Below are 26,071 nucleotides of genomic sequence, written 5' to 3'. Positions count from 1 at the left end.
TGAATGTCTTAGTGCTTCAAGTAAAATTGCGGAATACCTTCCCTTTAACCAGTTTTAGCAAGACAAGTTTTGACATTTACTGTAAAAGGATCATTTGATCTAACTCTGGCACTATTGTACAAGCTAACAGCAGGTATAATATTTTAAAGCGATATCTGACGGTGACACGATGCCAACATGCGAGAAGGCCAACTTCAAACTTTAGTTTAGAGACTATACTAGGCATCAACACGCTTTTATTTTGAAATTATTCTCGGCAGTGACGATAAGTACTTTCCTCAAAACAACATATGAATAGCAAAACATCATGGTTTCCCTGGAAAAGCCATTTCCTTTCTCAATAATGAATATTTGTGTCACTGAACATTTCAGTGCCATCAGAACGACAAGCTTTATGTCATTTTTGGGAAATGACACTCAAATTATGAAACCATGATGTCATTATAACTACAATATACTCTGAAGGGATATTTAAAGTGCTTACAATTCACTTTGGCTGTTTGCAGTGTAATTTGTTGACAAATTGTGATACAGAAAGGAAAAGACCATCCTCAAAGAAATAAACTCCTAAATAGATGCAGATAAGTCAACATAGGACATGAGAAGTGGTGCAGCATATACATACAGTAGAAAGCACTACTTTTGTCTAAATGAAGTTCCCCAATTGGCTTCAACATGGCAACAAGATGCTAAAACGTGACCATTGACCTCACACCCTAGACCACGTTCTCAGGACCACCCAGATATGTACAAAATTGTCTTATATTGGAGGTATATCGATATAACTTTAGAAAGAAATGGCACATTCGCAGCATTGACAAGTTCATTCAAATGTATATATGCAAATATTGTATTCCTAAATCCGCTATCGCAATTATGCGGGGGTTCGTTGTATTCTCCAAACATACGTTCGTTCTATATCGTATGAAATATTACCCAACACAAGTTTCCGTCCAACCTTCAGTTCAAAAGTTGAGTTTACTCAATGAAAGCATTGCTGATGATTAAGTTGGTCTTTTAACCTTGTGCTGTTCATAATATCCCCATTTTCTTTATTAGCTGAAACTTTTCAAGTCTGTGGAGGTTGTTTAAATTGACATTTCAAAAGGTGAAACTTCTGAGATCATGCCACAGAAACAGACTAGAGCTGTTATTCTCTGTTAATGTTTGGATCTTCAGTAATTATGCCAGAATCACTTTTTCCTCTGCTCTGATTTCACTGTCATCTGCTTCTACATTTTGTTGCCGGTTAAACATGTTCCTGCTCAAGTGTTAAGGCATATTGTTTCATGAACTTATTTATTTCCATAGTTTTTTTTTTTTGCTTTGTCATCACAAACAGAGTTGAAACATTAGTGATGCACTATGGGTGTATGTTAAAAGTATTTTGTGGCGCCTCAGGTCTTCATTCTCTCTCATCTATTCCATCGCTCGTATTTATTTTGTCGGTAATGTGGGTCACCTTTGTATGGCAGTCATCAGCAAGGCACAGTCAAGTAACTGTTTCTGAAGTCTACCTTTGCCATGATTTATGGGCTGGTGTGATCCACAGCTCTCAGAAGGACCACCATTGTCCTGCTACAGTTCTCAACTTTCGACGTAGGGGCGCTTTGTCTGCGTTGAGGCAAACCAGACCCCATCTTTAAAAAGAATCAAATTATTTCATCATGTTTGAAATGAAAAGGCTGTAATTACTCCTAATTAGACTGACGGTTTTCTTTTCTTCTTTTTCTGCTCAACTCCATCTCATGCCTCCTCCTCTTTTCTCACTTAAAAGAGGTGAAATCTTTTTTTCAGAGGTTTCAAGATCGGTCCAAATCAGAGCTGTTAGTGTGTAGAGTAGGGAACAATTTTCTGTTCAGTTTGAAATTGATTAATATAGGCTTTTGACATCTCATCTGGCTTTGATATTCCACTGGAAGGGAGGTCTAAATTGCATAAAGACACTGTAATGTTTGCTTTAATGTCATACCTTAATGGAGCTGACACACAATGTCATGGATGTTTCACAAACTTGAAGAAAATAAGACGCAATATACACCGTTTGTGGGGAGGAGGCTTACATGTGTTTGTGTGTCTGAGTTCCCACATGTTGAAACCTGAGTAGACCAGCTACCTCACTGGACCAGTTAGAAAGAGTCTGTGTAAAGCTGTGTAACATTTTTTTTCTTCAACTAGCCCGCTGCTTGTTGGAAAGAATAAGCAAAATGGTTTTCAATCATAGATTATTTTCTTACATTCAAATACTTGCTAAACACGTAAAGGTTAAAAAGAAAAAAAAAAAATCTCTATCCAATGTGCTTGTGTGTGTGTGTGTGTGTGTGTGTGTGTGTGCGCGTGCATATATGTACGTACATATATACATATGGAAAAAAAGATAAATAAATGTATATATATAAAATAGATGTCCGTGCAGCTTCTTGGAGCGCAGTGGTTTTTAGGGGATGAGGGGGAGCATTGAGACAAGCAAATATTTTCTCTGGCTTGCAAGAGCACAGTGAAAACACACTCCTGATGCTGATGTGTATTAGAAGTGAACTAGGTAAATATTAAGACTGCCTTACAGTGGTGGCGTGTTGGCATCAAGATGTTGATAAAGGGACACGATGAAAGCGGTACATTTGATGAATTGCTGTGAAATAAAACTGAACATTCTCAAGTTAACATCGTGTGTGTTTATGGTTAACATGATCGATTTGAATAATTTATTTGCAGACTACCCTTTCAACTTATGGTCAACCCAACACTATTAACAGGAAAAAAAGGGAGCGTGTTTAGGTGTGAAGTAGTGAAATACTATAAGGTCCAGGAATTTATGATAAATGCCTGAATTAAAAGTGAAACCACTTAATACCGAATATTTTGATCAACAAATCTCTTAATATCAATCAAAATAGATCTTACACCATAAATAGCCTGGAATTGCTTCTATAGTTCTCATTTATCATTCGTGGCCATATCAGTGAATGGCTTTCAAGTCGATTTGTCATATCAAGGGGTGTGGGAGTGTGTGTGTGTGTGTGTGTGTGTGGGGGGGGGGGGGTACGTATTTACCTGAACATGAATAATATTATTCCTAAATACTGATTGCAGAAGACCTACATAGTGCTTTATCTAAGTACATCATAAATTGCTCAAAATGTTTTAGTAAGCCAATTATTCATTTATTTGAAAAAAAATAAATACCATGGATTTTTTTTCTGTAGAATGTTTGAAAGTTATAAGAACAAATAAAAATTACATTTGCCAAAGCTGATGTAAATTTAGGGAGGGAACATTTTAAAATAAAATATCTGAAGGTTGAATTTTAAATTATACAGTTCCACAATAGATGAAAGTCATCAGATATATCTTCTAAAGCAGTCCAACCCTCATAGATTCAATTTCCAGAAGCAGCAAATCACATTTGCAAAACTAACCATCAATGTGGCTGGATGCTTATTAGCTTAAAATATTTATCCAGCCATTAACAGGAATTTGGCTAAGGATAGTGGACAATTTACACACAGGTATTAGTTTCTCCCCTCTCTCACACACACACGCACGCACGCACGCACACGCACACACTCACGCTAACCACTAGCCCACCCAGTGCTCCAAAACAAGTCGTGCATTAACTTTTTCAGGTTGGCACGGATGCTCAAGGGCACAACATGAACAATTACCTCCACCCACATTTCCTGCGTAAGTCAACTACTGGTGTGAGCGACAGAAGGCGCAACCCCCCAAAAAAATCTAAATGCTGCAAGAGTACAAAGGAATGTCACATAGGCCTTTTCCAAATCAACTTTTTCCTTCTTTTTCTGTACTGCTCCTCACGTCTATGCAAGGTGTAGATTTTATTGCTAGTGACTACATTGGATTTGTTGTTTTCCCATCTACTTTCCCCTAATGTTTTCTTTCTTCTTTTTCATGCTTTTTATGAAACTGAGTAAACGGCTTTGGTTCATTATCATAAAAAACAAACTTCAATGGGCATATTTTTCCATAAAAAATTGTCTCATACTTAATAGGCAACAGTTTGTGGCCTGCAATTGACCTCAAAACTTGTACCACTGTAGCTCGAAAGTCATTCATTGCACATTTACTGTACATATTGGTCAATGAAGTACAAAATACATATATGTATATATTTTTGTTGGCTCCAAAATGAAGTTTTCAAAACTGTTTGGGGTGCACTGTTGTGTGGCCTGTTCTGAAGAGGATGCTTGAAGCGGTGTGTCACTTCAGGTGTGTCAGGATAGCCATTGGCTACCCGATGCTGACCGGAGCCGTCCTAGCCAATCAGCTTTTGTCTTGCTGACCTTTTTGCTGGCGCTCTGACCCTGATGAGAGGTGAAGTGTGTGGCTGGTAGCAGTCAGCTCTGGCACAGCGGGGTGAAGAGGAGGAGAAAGAAAAAGGACTGGGCTGGAGGGCTTAGAGATTTTATTGGACAGTCTTTTCTACTCATGTCCTTCGCCCGACTGTTGTTTCTCGTGCAAATAATTTCTGGCTTGTCCTTGAGTAGTACAGTACAGGTACCGGAATGTACTACATGCAATTCTTCCACTTTTGTTATTTGCTGTGCCTTTATATATGTAATATTTTTGTAATTTATTTGTTCATTGTGTCTAATGAGGAATGTCCCCATTTCCTACGAGCCTCTCCGGTTGTCTCAGAAGTGCTTAGCAACAATCTGTCCCCCCGAACGAGAAAACAAAAATCAGCGGATGCTTCAAAATACTTTCAAATGTAGTAATGAATATTTTAGACATAAAGGGCCACTCTCCCAGCCTCCATTTGCCTGGCTCAGTCCTCCAAACAGCCCTTTTAAAGTCAAGTGATGGGGGTTAAGTTAATTATGCACATTAGGGCCAGCCATCCACCCTTGCTTGCTGAGTTGTTGTGTAAGTGTGTGTTTGTGTGTGTAGTGGTGGCTTGGGAAGGCAAAACACTGCTCTTAATTAAACACAGATGCATGCAAAGCAGACACCATCAGACATACTTTTAACAGCAGCTGCATACATGAAAGATGTTTGATTTGTAGCTTCATAAACAACCACACGCACATATATATTGCTTTGCACAAAAATTAGTTCATACTTTTTTTCCAATTCTGTTACTTTTCAATTCTTGTTCATTATTCCTCTTGCTTCAACTTCAATTTCTTAAACGTCTTAATTGACGGGGATTGATCTCCCCTATCATACCTTTTGAGTGATTACTATTTACAGAAATTTTACTTTTTTGGGCAGTGTTTTTTTTTGGTCGTGGTTTTGTTGCATGATGAAGCATTGGTTTGGATGCATTTTTCTTTAAAATGGTTTTGTAGGCTTCGGAATTAATTCTATTTTGACAATCATAATACATAAATAATAAGACGTACAAATAAATAATTAAATTTGCATAGTACTGCAAATGTGCTATACAATAAATAATACAGTGCTGCGTCGCGACATTGCGGCTTACCGTTCGTGGCCTCGCTGTTTTGCGGAAAAAGTAAAACATATAATTGCTAGTTCTAAAAATGTCACTGAGTTGAAGAAAAATAACTCAGTTTGCAGTCTTCAAAAAAGGAGGATGGCAACCACAGCAGACCGAGGCTACTGATGCTTAACTATGAATTAAAGATAAATAAATATATAATAGCCACAACATATCTTCATCTGGGTGATTCATATATTATTTCAAAACCGTACCTCCATTGGTCACATATTTCAGTGCAGAATAATAGAAAATGTAAAGATATGGCCAGTGAAATATGATTCAGTTTGGGGAGGTAAGAATGAGAAAAGATTAGTTTGAGATTAGAATAAGAAAGATGAAGGAGGAAGAAAAGTGTGTGGGTGGGGGGTCACCGTATGCTTTCAGTGTGTGGTGTGCGAGTCAGTTTGTGTGCGCGATCGAGAAGAATAATGATAGGACACAATTGTACCCCCCCCCCCCCCCCCCAAGTCAGGAGGGGTTGGACATTAATTGAAGATACTCACACCTTTCTATATCTGTTCGCCGTTTCACAAAAGTGATTCCTTTTTGTCAGGGAATTCACACATTTCCATTTTTTAGCAAACCCAATGTGTGATATTAGCATTGTTGTTTTTGCATTGCTACATACGTGTTTGCGTCTCATTGGGCACATGTTTAGCCTCTTGCTATTGTTGATGTGTTGATGTTGTATTTCTTGATTTTCCTGCAATAATTAATTGATCGAAAGATGTCCAGTAGAATCTCTCAGTGGCCCTGGCTGTTTTACTATACACATTCACTTCAAATGAGGTTTTTGCAGCACTGAGAGTCATTAAGTGGTGAGGGAGGCCCAACTCAGTATTAGCATTTCCAGCTTGAGTGACAGAAGGAGACCAAGGTTTGTAGAAACTTCTAGATCTGAGTTAGCACCAGACTACAGTTGTGGCTAACACCTGTAAAGACAAGTAATCCAGTGGATTTCTCGCCAGGCCTAAACAAAAAGAACATGTACGGCTATTATTGTTAATCAATGTGTAGACTTTGTGACGTAATTGTTATTTGCAGAGCATGACAAGCAACACTATAGGGAAAACATACTATGTGTACCAATGATGAAACACAGAAGCTTAGTTAGAGTAGAGCCACTGCACCTCTCCAGTGAGGTGTTCCAGGTCTTTGCCACTGGGAGGAAACCCAAGGGATGACTCAAAACATGCTGACTAAGTCCCCTGGTTGGCCTGGCAAAGCCTTGTAATCCTCCCCGAGGAGCTGGATGAAGAGGCTGAGAAGAAGGAAGTTCAGGCTTCCTTGATAAATCTTTTGTACACGCAACCTGCTCCCAAGATGAATAACCTCACTTTCACAAAATCATTTTCTTAACTTTGTCCAAAGTCGATGGGAAAAAGCTGCAATCACTGGATGGGATGATTTAGTTGTCATCATTGTTATCAAAAGTGATTGTAAGAAATTTAGAATGCTGATTTTGCGTTACATTCCATTCATAGCACAATCATCTGTCATCTATTGTGTATTATCCGATGAAACTACGATACGTAGATGGACTTTCTTAAGATTTAAAACTAACTGTACTTTGCAAACTTGCGCCGCAATTTTCACACTCGCAGCATTTTCACAACTTGAGAGTTTCAGACACCGTGGGGCGATTCAAAATATAATTTGTCGTTGCATAATGTGGCAACGTCCCATAGAACAGCGTGTTGTGTTCCGAAGGGCAGAATGAGCTCGGACCATATTTCCGAAAGCACCCGAGAGTGTGGCCACAGGTCTATTGCCATCTTCTGGTGAAATATAAAATAGCTATTTGTACATGTATATTTTGTACTCTGATCAATTTGCTGACAGGCCACACATTGTTAATTTACTGGCAGACGCTACGGGACGCTACATGCCTGATTTAGAGGAAAAATCTATTTCCAAGTTTAAGACAGCCGCCGGGCGCCATCCTGACAAAAAGTATTTTCAGCACACGTTTTGTTGTCTCATAACAATATTGAACTACGTTTTCAATTTCATATATGATGATAGGATGAAATAGTGAGATAGTGGTTTCACAATCGGTATGCAAAGCTTGCTGCCAGCGCTCATTCATTTTGAATGGAGCGCTCACTCTCATTCATTTGGTTCAGTGGCTAGTCATCCTCACTCTGTAGCGTCCGAATCCCATCCCGATGCCGCCATTCCCTAGGCGGAGGCCACGATCAGTCAGGCCGAGGGAACGGCGACCCTCTGCTGTAGACATGTCATTCAAGTAAATGAAACCCAGCAACCAAGATTTTGACCATTAATCAACAAAAATGCATTTATGAGTACATACAAAGTCATAATTTTTCTTCAGCATTGTTGTCAACCACTTCAAATACATTAAGTGTGTTTCAAATGACCTGCTTTGTTATTCCCACAGTCTTTGCAGATGTTGAACAATTGTTTATCTTGTTAACGCGTGTCGGAAGATGCTCGAAAGAAAAAAGCTTCAGTCTAAAAGGAGACACTGTCATCATAATGAAGTCTGCTGGTTTCTTTGTTTGATATTCTATTGTGTGTACAATTGAACCATTTCTAGTTTTCATATTTTAAGGAGAATCTTTGAACATGGTTGATTGCTTTTTTTATTGCATGGAATAGCAAGGAAAAACAGCAACACACCTTGTTGCTCTTTGACTGGGTGACTGGCTGGGTAGCAGACTGGCTTGTCTCTTGTGAAATATGATTTATATTGAGAGCATGTTGTTGCAAACCCAAACCTCCATATTCTTCTTACCCCCCCTATTGTTTGTGACAGTTGCTTGTACGGGCGCTGAAATGAAGAGCGCCAAAGTAGGCATTCCACTTTACATATCAGTGACTGAGCTCAGGGTCAGGAGCACATCTGGTTGACTGGGAGTTGTACGTTTGTGTGTGTGTGTCGGTGTGTGTGTGTTGTAGATACCATTGCTCTTGCACATACACATCCGCTTGCTCACTTGTTGCTGTGCTGCATGTGCATGTAAAGCACACATACATTATACCTAACACACTCCTACACGTGTAGACAAAACCTTATGCTCCTGGCAAGATGTTTTGACAATCAGCTGAAGAAGGGAAGGCAAACAAAATGGTTTAATTTACATGAAGCTCGCCAGTGTTACATACAAGCTCTGCTGGAGACTGCTGGAACTTAACGAAAAGTTATGGTCTTATTTTGGGTGTATAGAAAGCACTAGAATAGAAAGTTTGATCAGTCCGAGTTAAAATACGACACTGGTGTTTTAACAATTTACTTAGTTTAACGAACACCACTTCTTGCCATGTCTGAAAAACACCCATTTAATCATTTCAGGGCTTCCCTGCTGAAGCATGTGGCCCCCACAGCCTGACTACGGATACGCGGTAGATAACAGATGGATCGATATGTAAATGTGTATTTGTACAGTTTAGGTGTAGATAAAGATAGATATATTGGCAATATAGATTTACACATTTTACAGATTTAGCAAGCTGTTTTGCCACAGTTAATAATCATTAAGAATTGGAGATGAATAATTGGAGAATTTTTATATCGGTATGTTTTAGTCCTGCAAAAGAATTTTTTGTCTAAGTTCGCGTGTGGGTTTGCAAATATTTCATGTGTATCTTTGTAGATGATAGCACATTCTCACTGTTTTGTGTGTGCGTGCGTGTGTGACGACTGGCTCCAGTGATCTGCACGCTATGTAACGAGATAGCATCTTCCCACAACAAATCAATAACATAATATTTCTAGAATCCCAGTGCCTGTCTCAGATTCAACCAAACAAGATGAGTGCGTGCATACGTGCCGTGTCACGATAAGAGTTACAACCAGTTTGATACCTTGTGGTTGTATTTAACTTGGCCTATTACGGAATCTTTTTCACATAATCACAATTAGTGGATCTTAAGTTTTTGTATGTCCTATAAGAGGTGTCAGAAATGTTTCATGACTGGTCTCAGAAAAGGTATGCCCAACATTACACTGCATTTTCTCCTTCAGAAAAAAAATATTTTGTAGTTTAATAATCAAAATGGGTCCACTTAATGACACTCTTGAACTAGGGAAAGGTGTGGGAGGCATGCAGAACCTGTTTGAGTTGGCTCCTCCAACATGGTGATGCTCTTTTAAACCAGGAACTGTCAGATGCTCACGGGATTCATTGTAGGTGCGTTGTCATTGTGAAGCTGGTGCACTGTGAAGCTAGTCTTGCCACAACTCTTCTCATGCACTGTATGAAGCCCGCATCATAAGAGCTCTTTGTTGATATAATGGTAGGTCGTCTTGCCTTGTGACAAGAACTTGGAAGTGGGTAAATCCCCTTACATCGAAGCATGCAATTAACAGTGTGTGTGTGTGTGTGTGTACGCACAAACTGAGCTTTCCCATATCGGCCCCATAGTTATCTTGCATTCCTAATCTGAATGATAGACATCAATTTTCTCAAATTTCACAAACTTTTTAAGTTTTCTTAAACAGAGAAGTCTGGAAATTAGAGTCTGGGAAGAAGTAGTGAATTTAGAAATATCAAAAGTGTAGGAACCCTGGAATTCCATCTGAGATTTGCTTCCAGAGCCTCTTGACTGTGGCGCAGATTTGCTAACAACCTGGCTGCCTTTTTATCATGAAGAAAAAAGACAAACATTACAGATTTGGATTTGATGACTGATATGTAAGATACATCTCTCGGTCTGTCTTTCTCTCTGTCTTTCTCTCTGTCTGTCTCGCTGTCTTTCTCTACGTCTCTGTCTTTGTTTCTGTCTCACTGTCTCTGTCTGTCTCTCTCTCTCTGTCTGTCTCTCACTCTGTCTTTGTCTCTGTCTCACTGTCTCTGTCTGTCTCTCTCTCTCTGTCTGTCTCTCACTCTCTCTCTGTCTCTCTTTCTCTCTCTCTCTCTCTCTGTCTTCCTGCCCCCCTCTCTCTCCCTGTCTCCCTCTTGCCTCTGCCCTTCTCTCTTTCATTTTCAGCCAACTCCGTCGTCTGCCTTGACTGCCACAGCAGAGTATCATTGCTTGTGTGCTTCCCTCTTAAGCTCCTTTCATAGTGCACTGAAGCTATGTTGCGATTTCTCAGAGAGTTTTGATGCCTGAATGTCTCCTGTCCGAGTTCATCTCGTCTGCGCGGCAGCGGTAGCTGTATGTGAACTGAACTGCACTTTCTTGCTGCAGGTCAGCCTTCACGGCCGATTAGTGTCGAAGCGCCACTTTGGTCACAAGTTGTCGAGAGCGCTTATCGTGAAGATCAACAGCGATCAGTCTCACAACTGCACTCTCTCACAGTCTTTTATGTCTCCGCCCTCTTTTCCTCTCCTTTCTGTCTTCTTCACTTTCCCCCACGGGCAATCTCCCCAGTCCTGTTTTTTTTCCTGTTCACAACATATTTCCATCTGTATTTTACCATTGTCAGCTTTCTTGTCTTCTACTTCCTCCCCACAATCTACTTTCTTGTTTGATCCAAATGTTTTAAAAATGTGTTCTTTGCCCACCCAATACCTACTTAAAGGTATAAAGTCAACACTCCTTCAGTTACATTTTACATTTTGATTCATCTCCTATTTTGTCTTAAGTGACAAGACAATAGATTTTCACTTATCATTCACTGCTCAGATACAGTTTTCAGCAAGTCGGTAGCTTTACAGTTTTAGAAAAATACTAAACACAAGAAGGTGACATTCACAACTCTAGTTTGTGCATATACGGTTAAAGACAATCGTTTCTCAAACTTCTCTCATCTTTTCAAGAAGAAAGCCAATATTATCAGTTTTTCTAAGTCACAACTGATGTACTTTCCGTTTTAGACATTGTTTGGAAACCTTGCTCTTTTTGTCCATTTATGGGAGACATCAATGTGCTGTAGTCCTCCCCCCATCCTCTTGCTCCAGCCCCGTGTGTCTGTGCGCCGTCAGGCCTTGTCTTTGGCTAGAGTGGAGACGAGTCATGTTTGGCCTGTCAGTATGGCTGGTAGTGTCACTATCTGGAGCTGCTGGTTCCTCTGACAGCGCTAGAGGGGCTACTGGTCCTAGCAGAGTGCAGCCGTCACCCTGTGACACGCTCAGTGTCACCGATCCCCTCCGTCTAGTGACATGGCATCCCCTCCTCCATGTTCTCGTGTCCCATTCCTACCCCCACCCAGCCAGTGGCCTTTTCACTTCTACTCTGGAGTCAGTCATTCAGTCAGTCACTAATGTCTGCAGGAGCTCACATACAGTATATTTACTTTTGAAGGCTGAGACATGTTTTTTTTTCTTCCACAAACTATTCACACTTACCTTGTTAGTTCTGATATTGGCTAGATAGAAAAGCGAATAGATTGATAGATGAGTTGATAGATCCTCTGCATGCAGCAGGGCTGTGTGAGCAATTTAATCTGGCCTTGGCAAGTGTGCAGCAGTGACAAATGGATGCTCACTATGAAGCCCCCTCATCCAAGAGACAGTATTAGTTTTTGCTTTAATTACCAGCAGCAGTAATGTTTCCTATCCATAACTGTCGGCCTGCTAGAATGCAGCCTGGCAGAGGGGTGAGGGCCTTGTCTCTTCTCTCAGTGGGTCTCCTGTCTCATCTAGCGCCCCCCACCCCATCTATCGTCTCTTCCTGTCTCTGTCTTATGCCTTTCTCCCTCCATATACCCCAAACACACATACATGCACACACAAACATTACCCCCACTCCCTCTGCGTCTGCCGCATCTTTCATTTTAATATTTCAATATTTATGCCTCATCCGAGGAAGTTCAAAGTCATAGTAAGGAAGGATAACTTCGGCCCGCCACAGGACCCCGCCTGGTGGACGTTATGACGCCCCCCCTCCCATTGGTCACTAGTGACAGAATGGAAAAGAAGAGGTGAAGGCTTTTTTATATTTAGCACAAACATACCATTTAGGAGCTTGTATGATATTTCACGTCATATAATTTGGTTGTTATTTGATTTGGATTTAATTAGCAGTTACCATTTCAGATGCAGTCATGGTGACTGAAAACGCATCTTTTCAATTTTAAGATAAACATACCTGTTTTAAAATGAAACTTGCCTTTACTACAATGTTGTGTTTGTGCATGTACGTAGCCTTTGTATTGTCCAATTTTATCATCCAATGGTGATGTTCCCCATGACTGAGCTCATGTCACCATGTTGCTACATTCTGTGACTGTAACTGACCACTTCCACACTTTGAATAAATAAAGTATCTGGAAAAGCCTGTCCTTTGCTATAAAGATCTCTGACAGCTACCGTCTTTTAATAGATTAGTATAATTACAGAGTCTGTGAGTTTAGATCACGTCACATACTCAGCCTGTGCTCTAACAGCCATTACAGCCTCTATTTTCCACTCTCTTCCTCTTAATGTAAAGTTGTAAAATTGTGATGTGGGGAAAAAAAGAAAAGCCAATAGGAAAAGGTCGTTCTGATTTGCATGCAAGCCTTCATTATAATATGCGAATATGCTAAGGACCGTAGACAGCGCTTTGCATGTGCAGGTGATGAATGGTGGGGGCATTGTAGAACAGGTCGAGATGGAGACTTTGTCACCCTCATCTGCATAACATACTTTATTTGCTTACACTATTTATTCATTTAGTGGTTGGTCTGAGTGATTTGTGTGCCTGTAGATGGTGACTGAGGAGGACTCATCTCAACCCTGCCATTGTGCACAAAATGATCGGACACATTTGTAGGTTTAATAAAATGCAAATAAATTAAAGAAACAAAAAAGTATATATTTTTTTAATTTTCAAAAAGTATATACATATATGCCATTTTGTTTAGTTTCATTTCATTTTCGTTTCGTTTTTGAATAATGTTATTTTGGTTTTACCGCTGCCATATTTTCTGGAGTTCTGGCGGTGCGAGGTCGGCCAGTTGATTTTCGTTTCAATGCTGATCAACTGGCTCTGAAGTTAGTAACCCATAACAAGATCGTGTTTTGAGCGTGGTACGGGATCATGTCTACCAAGTCTGAAGCGCTAACGGAACGCTCATTGTGTTGCATTTACAGTTCTTGATAAATGTTCTTGATAAATGTTTTCTCAATGAAAGTGTGATGCTCACGTCCAATTCATGTTAGCAACTGAAACGAAACAAAATAACATTATTCGAAAACTAAACGAAAATGAAATGAAACAAAACGCATTTTATTAAACCTACAAATGTGTCCGATCATTTTGCCGGACCCTGTATGTTTAGGATGTGACTTTTCAAAATAATCAGGAAAAATAAAAAGGGCTTAAAGAGAAGTGTTAAAACTTGCACAAGTATCTGAGTATCTGAGTAGCAGTGGGAGGGAGGTCTGCACTCTTATGACTAAACCCTTACACAGTGTGCGTTTGGGGGTGGGGATCAGGCAGACAGTTTCCTGTTAAAACCCCTCTTCACTCTTCTCTGTTACTGGGGTGGCAGATGGTAGGTGTCAAGACAACAGCAGCGATAGCTAAACAAAGACATCTTTTGTGACTTTGTGAGTGAGCGTGCTCTTTTCAAAGAGATGTATGTTCAATTTGAGTGGGAGGCAACAACAGTTATAATAACACTTTACAGTGCATTGTGTATTCCTAAACTGTATTGCTCAATATCCTCAAAGTACATTGTTTTTTAACGCCTAAGCCCTCACTAAACAAGAAACCCAAGAAGCTTACGCTAGGATTTAAAGACCGTGCACACCCGTGACCCTTCTGAGGATGGATGGATGGATGGATGGATGGATGGATGGATGGATGGATGGATGGATGGATGGATGGATGGATGGATGGATGGATGGATGGATGGATGGATGGATGGATGTCAATCGTGTGACAAATTTTTCACAATTGGAAGGATTCCTCGCACATAGACTGCTCTCTGTTTTTCATGATTTCGGTGCACATCTAACTTGTTCAAATTTAGTCCTTAGAGACAAAACAGAAATCTGAAACAGAGTGTAGACATTCATTGTTGAATAATCAATGTAAAATGGCTCACCTGCATAACAGATATAAAAATGTAGTTGTCTACGGCCATTACAGTTTTTCTTTTAGAACAACAGGCATCCAAGCAACTTGTACCATCAATAAGCCTAAGCCTCTATATTCAAGGAATTTCATTTTAGTTATATTTTGATATATTTCCCTTTCTTTTCTCTCATCCATCATTTTAGCCTTCTTTTTTCACTCTCTTTTTCATACATTTAATTTGATCTCAGAGGATAGGCAGATAGTGTACAGTAAACAGACTGAATAAATCATGGGTCTCTTTCCCCCCCCCTCTATTTTAAGTGGGGGTGTCTTAAGGCTAGTGTTGGTTTTTATCCTCAGGAGGAATAAGAAGGGGGGGGGGGCTTGCTGGTATAAAAGGACCCAAGTGTAGTTTAATCTGCCCAGTGGGGGGCAATGAAAGGTTGGAGGTGGAGTTTGGGGTGATAGTGACCTCACCAGGCACTGATATGTAAGAAATTCTTTTGGGTGACTAATTCATTTGAATATCTTAGTCTTTTGGTAAAAGATTATCTAAAGATTATCATTGTAATCATTCATAAACCTCCTCCATCCTCCTCCATACCGTTAGTCCCCATGGGGGTCGCAAGCGTGCTGGAGCCTATCCCAGCAGTCATCACACAGAGACAAAACAACCATCCTCACTGGCATTCACACCTACGGGCAATTTGGAGCGCTCAGTCAACCTACCATGCATGTTTTTGTACGGTGTGAGGAAACCGGAGTTCCCGGAGAAATCCCACGCAGGCACGGGGAGAACATGCAAACTCCACACAGGGAGGGCTGAAGGTGGAATCAAACCTGCATCGTCTGAACTGTGAGGTGGATGTGTTAACCAGTGCGCCAGCATGCCACCCCTCATTTATAAACCTCTGAAACAAAAGTACAAATTTATGACATATAACACAGCCAGCCATGTGCGATCATGAATCATCATCTGTTTCAGATATTTTAACTTTTAAAAACCCCAAAAAGTAAACATGCTGTGCAGTAAGGATGAAGAAGAATGTCACATCTTCAACATGCGATCCAAAAAATAAGACAATTTAAGTGTGGTCTAATAAATTAATTAGTTATCTTACTTTCTGATTAAATGTTAATTTTTTTGGGGGGGGTCTGAAAAAGATTGCATGGTTAAATATTTTTTTTGCAACTGATCTAGTGCAGGTGTTTCGCCGTTTCCACTGCACAACATGTTGTTTCAGAATTTATACACCTGGAAAGACTGCTATAAACACAAGGAAACGTGAATTACAAATTACTTCACATCATAGAAATTGTGCTGCAAGCTTTTTAAAATACCAATGCTGCCAGAGCGGCGCTTTGTAATTTATCCCTTCACGGCTGTTAGCCGTGCTGCCCAACTGTGATTTATTTGGTATAAGAGGAGTTTTGTTTAGAGAGATAATGAGCAGGACTTCTCTTTTAATGATTTAACATGGCACAGTGGAGAGGAGAGGGAGAAAAGCGCATGTATTTTTCATACCTTTAACTGCTCTGCAGAGAGTTTAGAAAGGAAGGAAAACTGGAGATACATTAGCAATAGTGGCTAACCCCCTTTAACAACCAGCTTCTTAAAATCATTTCCCTAAAAAAAAAAAAAGAAAAAATGTGGATTTTCACATACCAACAACACAAGGAATTGTAAGGGTACAATTACCATCCTACTGTGGCAAAATAAAAAACAACGAGTTGTATTTAGAGAGATGCTCGTGTGAATTCTGGCTATTGCCATGATGCCCCTTTTACCTGAGCTATGAATGTGCTAATCTCAACGCATCCCTAATAATAAACATAATACATTAACATTAAAATATGTCTCTACCTTGTTCATTATACAGCTCCCCTTTCATCTGAGACAAAGGACAGCAATATTCAGCATATTTCAAGATTAGAATACCAAATGAAAACTGTTAATTAGGAAATATAATGAAGTTGAGTAGCCTAATATTCACTATTACTACGACTCTTTGAGCTTTAGGCTTCGCAACCCTCAAACTGCCATCGGCGCATCATCATTTCTTTAATAATAAATAATTAATCAATCGCTATTCTCGTGAAAAATACAATGCGCTGTTGGGAGGGAACATGGTTTTTATTCGATTTCACTGTTATATATTTTTTGCCCCCCCATAGCTTGGAAATATCTTGTTTCATCTCACATTAGGGTCTGCACTGCACACATACAGGTGGAACTTGCTCTGCCTCTAAATGATCCTTTAATGGAACAGTGTGCACTGGAGCTGTCAACTCGATGGGGCGCTGCCACCGCCAATGAGAACTTTGCCTCAATCAATCCGTCAAGCCCCATCACCTGCCTCAGCAGATCATCCAAACACCCCTTTGGTGAAGCAAAGTGAGCTTTTAATGTACCTCATCTTAGAGTAGTAGGACACATACACACGTGTGCATGCACACGGCTACACACTCAAAAATGGAGCGTCAGAAATGGTGTCTGTTTCATTCAGATACTTGACATTGATCAGTCATCAAGGAAACACTCCCTTTTATTTTTTATGAAGATCACGTTAGAGTAGATCAAGTGCTTCCTTCCCAACAGCGCTGGGGGGGAAAAAAAACAAAATCAATTTGACTGTTTTATTTATTTATTTCCTCCCCCTATATCTGTTACATGATTGGGATGTCTCTGTTAGCGGAGCTCTTAAGGGCCGAGTGATATTGATGCAAAGTCACCTCTTGCTTCTGTTAAGCTAAATGACATTGCTCTTCTTGTCAATTTGCATTTGATGCAACTTGTCCATCAATTTCATCCTGGTGTTTTATGAGATTATTCAAGTTTTATTCTCATTGAACAGGATTAGGGATGTTTGGTGGAACTGTACTACACTCATGACATTATACTATTTATTCCATTACAGGATTATTTTTTTTCGTCATGTGACTTTTCTTTCTTTCTTTTTAATCGTCTTTTTATCACTTCAACTGTATTTGAAAATATGATACTGCACTTTCTTCTCATTCTGTGCTACTAGAACCCAGCTATCAAACATTTGAAAGTCGAAACTTGGTAGAATCCGTACTTTCTCAGTCCTGGTTCTTGAGTTCTACTTCCATGAGACACTGACTGTCTATCAACAAATGTCTTATCTTTCGTCTTCTTGTTCCTGTCTGTTTATATGTTTGTCTGACATCTCAGTGCTGCAGGCTTGCTGTCAGCCAAGTGTCACTTTCTGTTCTTCTGTCAAATCACTTGCCTGTCAAAGCTACTCAGATGAGACATGTCTTCGTACTGTAGCTTCGATGTTTCTACTTTTAGATGATGGATTGTAAAAGAAAGGAGCAATCATTTGCTTTCATTTATTCGGGAAATGGGCATTTGAGCAATAAATAATAATTCAAAAATAATAATTTCGTAAATAATAATTCATTTACAAGTACAACTATTTAGATGTTCATACTTCAAGTCAGAACAGGTTGGCAGCTCCATATGTCAAGTGCATTGATATAACTTGTGGTTTGATCATAATCTTTGACAAACTCATTAGCTTAACTAACACAAATGGAAATCCACAGCATGTTCCTCTGTTTGATATGTTTTATGAAGAGCCCTCGTAACCCTGGCCATATTGGGTTACTGGCATGTTTGAGGTACTTGCACAGAAGACAATAAATTAAATTTTGCCAAGGTTCACACCCTGAAAAACACTGCAACCATGTCCGACAAAATAAAGAGCTTTCAATAACTTCATCCTAAATATGTTTACATGAAACATCCAAAGTTTGAAAACAATCAGATAAAATCTCGAGGCGGAGTTTGTCAAAATATGACCTCAATAAATGTGCAGAAATGGGCCAAAATTGTACTTTGAAGTACTCATAACTCACTTCCTGAACAGCATTTGCTATTTTTGTAATTGTAAAATTGTAAAATGGATTCTTAGCATTAAAAAAAAGAGTTCTATAAATGTAGTTTTTTTCCAAAATGCCCTCATGGCTAAATAAGTCGGTGATGTGCGTTGAAGCACCTCTATCCATTTTTTTCTATATCCTCGTTAATTACTGTATTTTTTATTTTTTTTTGACTTGATAACATTTTTAAAAGATTTATTGTCTAGATGAGATCTGCCAGATAGAATGCTTCCAGGCTCATTTAATGAAGACCATATTTTTCTTTCGTAAAGACCCCTGCTCTTCATAAACAACTAGTAACCGGGCAGCTGAAGACGGTAAGGTGAGCTTACATGAACGCATGCAGAATTGATGATAAAGTATGTCAGCGATAAAAAAAAAAAAAAAAAGACAATATATCAACATAAATGGGAGTAACAGTTTAATGTGAATGCAAAGTCTTATGGGGCAGTAAAACAGCAATGCAGATCAAGATAGTTTGCCATGTCAGAAAAAGATGGACGTCAAGGTATTTTTGAAGTGAGGGAGGAGTGCACTGAGGATGCTGATAGCAGTCTGAGTCAGTGAGGGATGGAGGGCGATCCAGCTGTGACATTAACGCAGCAGGTGGAGGCCATCATTAGGGCAGGCACAGGGGGCCGTGGCGTAGTAGACCATTTCACAATTTGTCCGTGGGTTTCGTGCATCTCCTCAAAATTCGCTGCAGAACTCTTTTTGGCCCCGTATTTCATTTCTCCCATCGTGACGCGTCTGTAGTTTTAAGCCAAGGTTCGACATCTTCACTGGAAAGGGAATGAGTCGTTGCTCCAACTGGCAGCTCTCGCATACATTACCAGTGTCTTTAAACCAAAGGATTTAATAAAATTTGTCTTGCATACCAAAACAAGGTCACAGGCCTAATGTACATGTAAGTATATCAACTGGTATTTATTATGGGCAGAATAGCTTGGGAATTATCAAGGAAGTTTTTTTTATCTTTATTTTTGCTCCTCTTGGGGAGACATTGGGTCTGAGGCAACTGATAAGCATTTTCAGTTTTTCATTCCAAGTGTTTAGATCTGAATCTGAGGTACAACTTAGCAGAAGAAGTACCTAAAGTTTCAATGCATCTGGTTTTCATTTGAGTAAAAATTTTTAAACGTGTGTTGTATTTTGCTGCCCTGGTCTGTTTTACATTGATTAACAAAAGACAATCTACTATGAGCTTCAGCTTTTCCCCGTGAAGGCTGCATGAGTATTATCTTGAGGTGTAACCAACTCAAAACTAGGTGTCAGTGGGCGGAAAAAAAAGTAATTGGAAGGATGAGAGCAGGTGGAAGTCTATCAGAGCAACCATTTGGAATAGCCTGAAGAGGAAAGAAGACACTGATTTATTAATTAAAGTCTAACATGTAGACCACTGAGTTTTGGAACTTAAAAAAAATCCCTGAAGTCAAGTCATATGTCCACCAATGAAAGGAAGTTACTATTATCTGACCGATTTCTGAACTTCTGCTCCAAGTCATCAAACGAGTTGGTGTATTATTCTTCTGTGTCTGATCGAGCACTATTGCGGCATGCCTTGTGCAGAGAGTTTACGCCAATTGGGGGCGAGACAATATGTCTAAGCCAAGTGTTCCTTGGGGCCTTTTCTTAGATCTTACATGGCTTCCAGACCTGTAGATGGGCCTATCGAGGAACACCATTAGTCAAATGAAGTTGTTTGTATCAAATATTGACACGTTATCTCTTCATCGTTAGCCGGTGGGAGGGAAAAGAGAGAGAAAGATTGTAAGTGTGGGTAATTGAGCCGTGTCTCCCAAGCTTATCGGTAAAGCTCCGGCACGTCACGGACCTAACGAGCTGTGGCGCGGCGATTAGTCTGAAGGGAAAGTCGAACGTGAAACACCACGGCCTCTGTCTTCCTTTTTCTTTTCTTTTTTCCGTATCTGCAATGGATATTATGAGCCTCCCTGGAGGGCATAGGCACAGCCTTATTAGCTCATTTCACGGGGAGGGGGGGAGAATTGATACGAATGAAAGGCGTTTTAAAGTATCCCTTTGTTACAATAACCATCAAGGCTGATGGTTCAGGTTGATGATGCACCCCAAGGCATCGGCACAACAAGCTGAGGCCTTGACCTGGATGCCAGAGAAACCTGACATATATAAAGCAGGGGGACTGATTGACGAAGAAATGAAAAACCTATTTCCCTTTAAACACGTGTATTATGGGATCAATGATATAACTTGCAGTGATGTTTGTAATTGTGTGTAATTGGATGCTTAGGATAAAATTGTTTGTATATTGATTAGTTTATTTATTATTCATTATTATTATTGTGATTATTGTTAATTATTAACCATTTCAGTTTTCAAACAGCATCTGACTGTGTGTAGTTTGAGTGAGGAGCATCCTCAGGCCATTACCCGTCTTACGCACAGTATTCTGAGATCAATCTAGTAGAAAAAATGCCAGTTTGATTTGTACCCCTCGCTATCAAGGACTGCTAATTAAAATCATATTTTGCGTATAACTTGTCTTTCATGCACATATGTAAATTGCCCCTGTTGCCTTTCAGCGCTCTGTAATTAGGTTTATGAAGGACAGCTGTAATACATAATTAACAGAGATGTTTGCAAATATCTTTTTTTCTCCACTTCTAAACACGACGACTTAAACAAGCACATTACATGCAAACACAAACAACATTAAGCTTTCTCAAGGCCTTGCTTTTCTCTCAATTTTTATTGATGCATCAACAGCACCTGCTCTCAAAAACATTAATTATGCTTAATTATGCTTATGTTTGTGTCGTTATTTTAAGTGGCTATAAAATCATCTACAGACACCTGCTCCTGTTCCATTTTTTTGTTAAATGAAAAAAGGAGACAAAGATATATCAATTTTAAACTTTTTCCCCTCATCTAATAATGCTTTCTGGAGAACTCAGTTGAAATATATATATATATATATATATATATATATATATATATATATATATATATATATATATATATATATATATATATATACGTATATATATATATACGTATATATAAGGGGGGAGTAAACATAAAAAACTGACAACTGTCCATTTTTATTACTGTATTTTCCGCACAATAAGGCGCACTGGATTATAAAGCGCACCTTCAATGAATGGCCCATTTTAAAACTTTGTCCATATATAAGGCGCACCGGCTTATAAGGCGCATAGAATAAATAACTCAACGTTACTCAAACGTTAATGCAATCACAATATAGTAACACTCAAAATAGTAACAACAATAACAGTATATCATTAACTCAACGTTGCTCAAACGTTAATATCACACAACACACAAAAATAAACACGTCAAGCTTACTTTAATAAGTTAGCCCTCATCCACGCATCCATATTAGTCCATATATAAAGCGCACCGGATTATAAGGCACACTGTCAGCTTTTGAGAAAATTGGAGGTTTTCAGGTGCGCCTTATAGTGTGGAAAATACGGTATCTGTTACAATCTGTTCTTCCTAATTCTTTTTCTGTGTTTTGTATTGAACATTTCATCAATTGTATTTTCTATTCATATTGACCATGTGTCTATTACATTACATATTGATATGTTGCTGTTGCTCAGCCCTGAATGAAAACATTATTATCATCATTTCTTTATATATTTTTACTATGTGAAGGTTGTCACACACAAGCACAAATTATCTAGGTGAAAGGTGTTTTCCATTTACCCGCTTCACAGCAGGGATCTGTGATCTCCCTGGCCGACGTTACATCATCCTTCTTGCAGTTCCTTTAAAACATACTTGGTACCTTTTGATCTTCTGCATGGACTTCAGCCTCTCCTACTCTGAGTGTATTACGAGACGAGTCACTTTCATTGGCAGGAAAGCAAGTCGGCTGTCTTCACGCCCACAATGGTACAAGCGCCAGTTCCTAACTGTGCACGTCTGTGAGAATACCAAAAGAAAGAAAATTCCACCAATGTGCACTCTAAAGTTAGACCGTGTTTTGCTTGAGACTTATTAGGATCCTTGGGATTCTTAAATTTCCCTGTAGGGAGTATGCAAGACTAAGTCAGAGTCACTCTCCCAGATTGACTTTGAGGCAACATTCTAAGTAGATTGAGTGAGAAAAAGATTGAGAAAATGTAGCGTCATTATCGTGAAGGAACACAGTGGAACATTTTGAATATTTATAGTGGTGTTAGCATTTGCCTCAAGGGCATCGAGGATGGTCCATGTTGGCGGGGACATAGCTTTGTGTGTGTTGGTGTGTGTAATACTCGTTAGTCTTCTCAATCTGACATAGTGACATAAATGGTGAAATAACTATGCTTTTTTTCTTTGATAGACGCGTTCCCAGTGGCAAAACACACTAATTTGCTGTGGGGGAAAAAATTAGAATGATGAACATCAAGTTAGAAAAGTGGGAAGTGAAAAGAATTGTACAGAAGGGGACCTGAGTTTTCGCAGCGACAGTCGTGACCACATGACTTGGTTTCTTTTAGCGCTCCATCCTCCATTGTTAGATGTGGCTATTGTCTATTTGTTCCACAATAATTGGAAATGATGAGTGCTAAATGAAAAGGCCATAGGATGAATCATTGTGGGAGCAGCTTGAATGTTTGAGTATTTAAGTCTTGACATCTATTCATTATATTTCCATGTGCTGTTTTAGAGACACAATAAATCCAGGAAAGTAAGAACAAGCTGCTTGTTTTTGGAAATTCCAGCACTCCATGATTATTTTCCTTTTCATCCCGTTTTTTTTTTTTTTACTTTTTGCTCTTTGGTTGTACTCCACGTACACAAGTATTTGGGTATGTTTTATTTGTGCACAGTTCTTTAACATTTCAATGCACAAGATGTGATACCATTTGTTAAAAAAGAAACTTTGTTTGGAAAAAAAGACTGATCATTATAATTTCACTTATGCGCTCAGGTATAAAATAATCCATTGAGATTGCTATGTGGTTGACTCCTGCTCTCTTTGTTTGTTAATACAGATGGGCTTTTGTGATGAAGAAACACCTCAGCACCCACCTACTTGGCAAACATGGAATTGGCCAACGTAAAGAGAGGTAAAGTCCGCAACTTCTTATATTTCCACAGTGATTTGATTGAATATTTTGCATTGTATCGTGAAATTTGTTTTGGGAGCCTTAAAAACATGCAGTTGCCCAATTACAAACAGCATTATTTTAAGGTTGATTTAGGGGGGCGTATTATACTCGAGATTTTACAGAAGTTTGCATTTTCTCATAGTCTTGCCCTGTTTTCACTCTTTTGTGCACAGCATATGTAGAGAATAAGCATGGGTGCCTTTCGTGTGCAGGTGAACAACAATCATGAGGGCTCTTTAAACCTATCAGGCACAAGTTGTCACCATTTTTCCAACAATCCTGCAGATGTTTTATCTCTCCTCATTAATTAACTATCACATTTTCAACAGCTTAATTAGAAGAAAATCACTGGGGAGGGCTTATTGAGTGGAACAAATTTGGTAAATGTAAGAGAATAAATGTATGAAGGAGGATGACAATTACAAATGAAAAATTGGGATGTATGACAAAAAAGAAAGACAGAAAGAAAGTGTAGGTGTGTGTGTTTTGTGGGGGGAAGCAAATGGCGGATATCCTTTATGCTGGTTGGCAGTGGAGAGATGGAATGGGACAGTGTTAGAGAGGTAGTTTCATCACTACCTCTGGTGACCTGATATTTTTAGAATGCTGGGGAGAGCTGTTACTTAAAGAATAAGTCGTACAGCAGGAAGACACCAGGTTTGCCATCGGGTGACTTTACAGTCAGTTTGTTGAAGTAGCATATTATTATGAATGTGAATAAAAATGATGAGTAGTTTTCAGCATTATCAGCAAACAGAATAATATAATAGTAAAAAAGTGTAGTGTGCACAGACAGAGAAGTAGTAAAGTAAATACAGGATAATTCAGGAAGAAAACCTGTCTGATGCTGCAAAAGGGTAGTAGATTGATTTTCCAAGAAGGCAATGACCCTAAACATTAAACCGAAGCTACTACGGAATGGTTTGAGCAAAAGAGTTTTAGAATGGGCCAGTCCAGCCCAGACCTTAATCTCATTAAGGATCTGTGGTAAGACTAGAAAATCGTAGCGCACCTCCATCCAATTTTGAATGTTCCAAAAATTTCCCAATTATATGGTGCTTTGTATTGATCTGTCATTTTACATCTCAGTAGAAACCCTTTGAGGTTCTAAGGTGGGAAAATGTGAATAAGTCCAAGTGTTATGAATACGGTTTCAACACACTATTTACCGGAGCCATTTGAAGAATCCAATAAAATGATTTAGTATACTTTGAGTAGTGTACAGTCCTGACAAAGAAAAGAACAGGAGGGAATCAAATGGGAGGTCGAGTGTAATGGCCGACCAAGACAGACCTGAACATGACAAATTCAAAACTTGTTAACAGATTGGTATTACTTAACCTCTTGACACATTTAGCTTTTTTTTAATAAAAAATATAGCCAAAGGGGTCCTCTGTTACGTTAATTTAGGTCGGGCATGTTGTTGGCCCAAGGGGTTTGTTTGCCCAAGGGGTCCGTTTGCTCCACACACATTTCACTTACTCAAACCTGCAAGAACCCTGGTATTATTTTTTACAAATTATTGACTAGTCTAAAGTGTTAAAAATGCCCCAATCTTTTTCTCGATGCAATGATGACTTTTGAATGAACTTTTAATATTTTGCTCTACAAAAAAGTGATGATTTTGGAGATATGAGAATTCCGCCCAACACCACCGATTTGAACATATATTTTCTGTAGCGGAGCATCTATGCCCCAAATGTAATGGGAAGGGGAGGGTCTATCGTGAGCAGAGAGCAAATTAATCAAATAATGAATGTATGTAAACACTGCGGGTGGCTGCCTGCGACAAATTAATAAGTACTCCGGATTTTTTTTTTTTTTCTCTGTCTTCTTCCCACTTCGGCCGCACCGGCAGTGTGATGCCTCGTCCGCACCCAATACTAGGGCACAGCTCATTAACTGGGGCATGTGCCCAGTAAAAAAAAAAGTCTGGCGATGCTTTTGTTTAGCGTCCAAGATCATTTAAATATTAGTCATATGTTTGAACTGTTCGGAAGTGACACAACTGGGTCTTCATTTCTGTCATACCACCACTCCTCACTGCAGGCACTGAGCCGAGATAAGGGCTTTTTGTCCTTTTGCATGTATTAACTGTATGTGCACTCTTCTCATGGGAAACATTCCAAGTGTTTGTGTTTTGATGACTTGTGACAGGATGTATCTTGATTTCATTTCAAAGAGAGAATTACTGTACAGTTTTACTGTTGAAATTGCTTAGAACAATGAAGTAGGTGACTACTTCATTTAGCATCTTTTTCATATTGGCAGTGATGCAATTCATATTTAGGATATGTAGTCAATTACCGTATTTTCTGGACTATAAGGCACACCTAAAACCCTAAAATGTTCTCAAAAGCCGACAGTGCGCCTTATAGTCGGGTGCGCCTTATATATGGACCAAATTTCTAAATTCAAACTGGCCCGAAGCATTGTGTCATGAAATCAATCATAAGTGGCCCGCTGAAAACTATGAATCATGAATCAAAAAGACTATGTATCATTATTTTGTGATTATAAAGTAATTTGTTGCGTCTGAATTTGAAATAAAAAAGAGAAAATGGATAATGATTTGATTTGGATTAAAAATCTGACATGGCACATTAATGGTGTGCCTTATAGTCCGGTGCGCCATATATAAGGACAATGTTTTAAAATGGGCCATTCATTGAAGGTG

At 39.2% G+C, this 26,071-nt stretch overlaps 1 protein-coding gene across 1 annotated transcript in view; it reads left to right on the top strand.

Moving 5' to 3' along the window:
* LOC148392320 (zinc finger protein 407-like) overlaps positions 1–26,071 on the top strand; it is a 117,123-nt gene that overhangs the window by 30,167 nt on the left and 60,885 nt on the right. Inside the window, exon 5 of the mRNA XM_088387686.1 lies at positions 23,278–23,352. Within this exon, the coding sequence (XP_088243812.1) occupies positions 23,278–23,352 (75 nt within the window). The remainder of the gene's footprint in view (positions 1–23,277; positions 23,353–26,071) is intronic.

Source organism: Syngnathus floridae, chromosome 10 (genome assembly GCF_059516105.1).
Source record: "Syngnathus floridae isolate MCC-2025c chromosome 10, RoL_Sflo_1.0, whole genome shotgun sequence".
NCBI classification, from domain to species: Eukaryota; Metazoa; Chordata; class Actinopteri; order Syngnathiformes; family Syngnathidae; genus Syngnathus; species Syngnathus floridae.
Note: the sequence above shows the minus strand (reverse complement) of the source record. Positions and strands in the feature narration are given on the sequence as shown.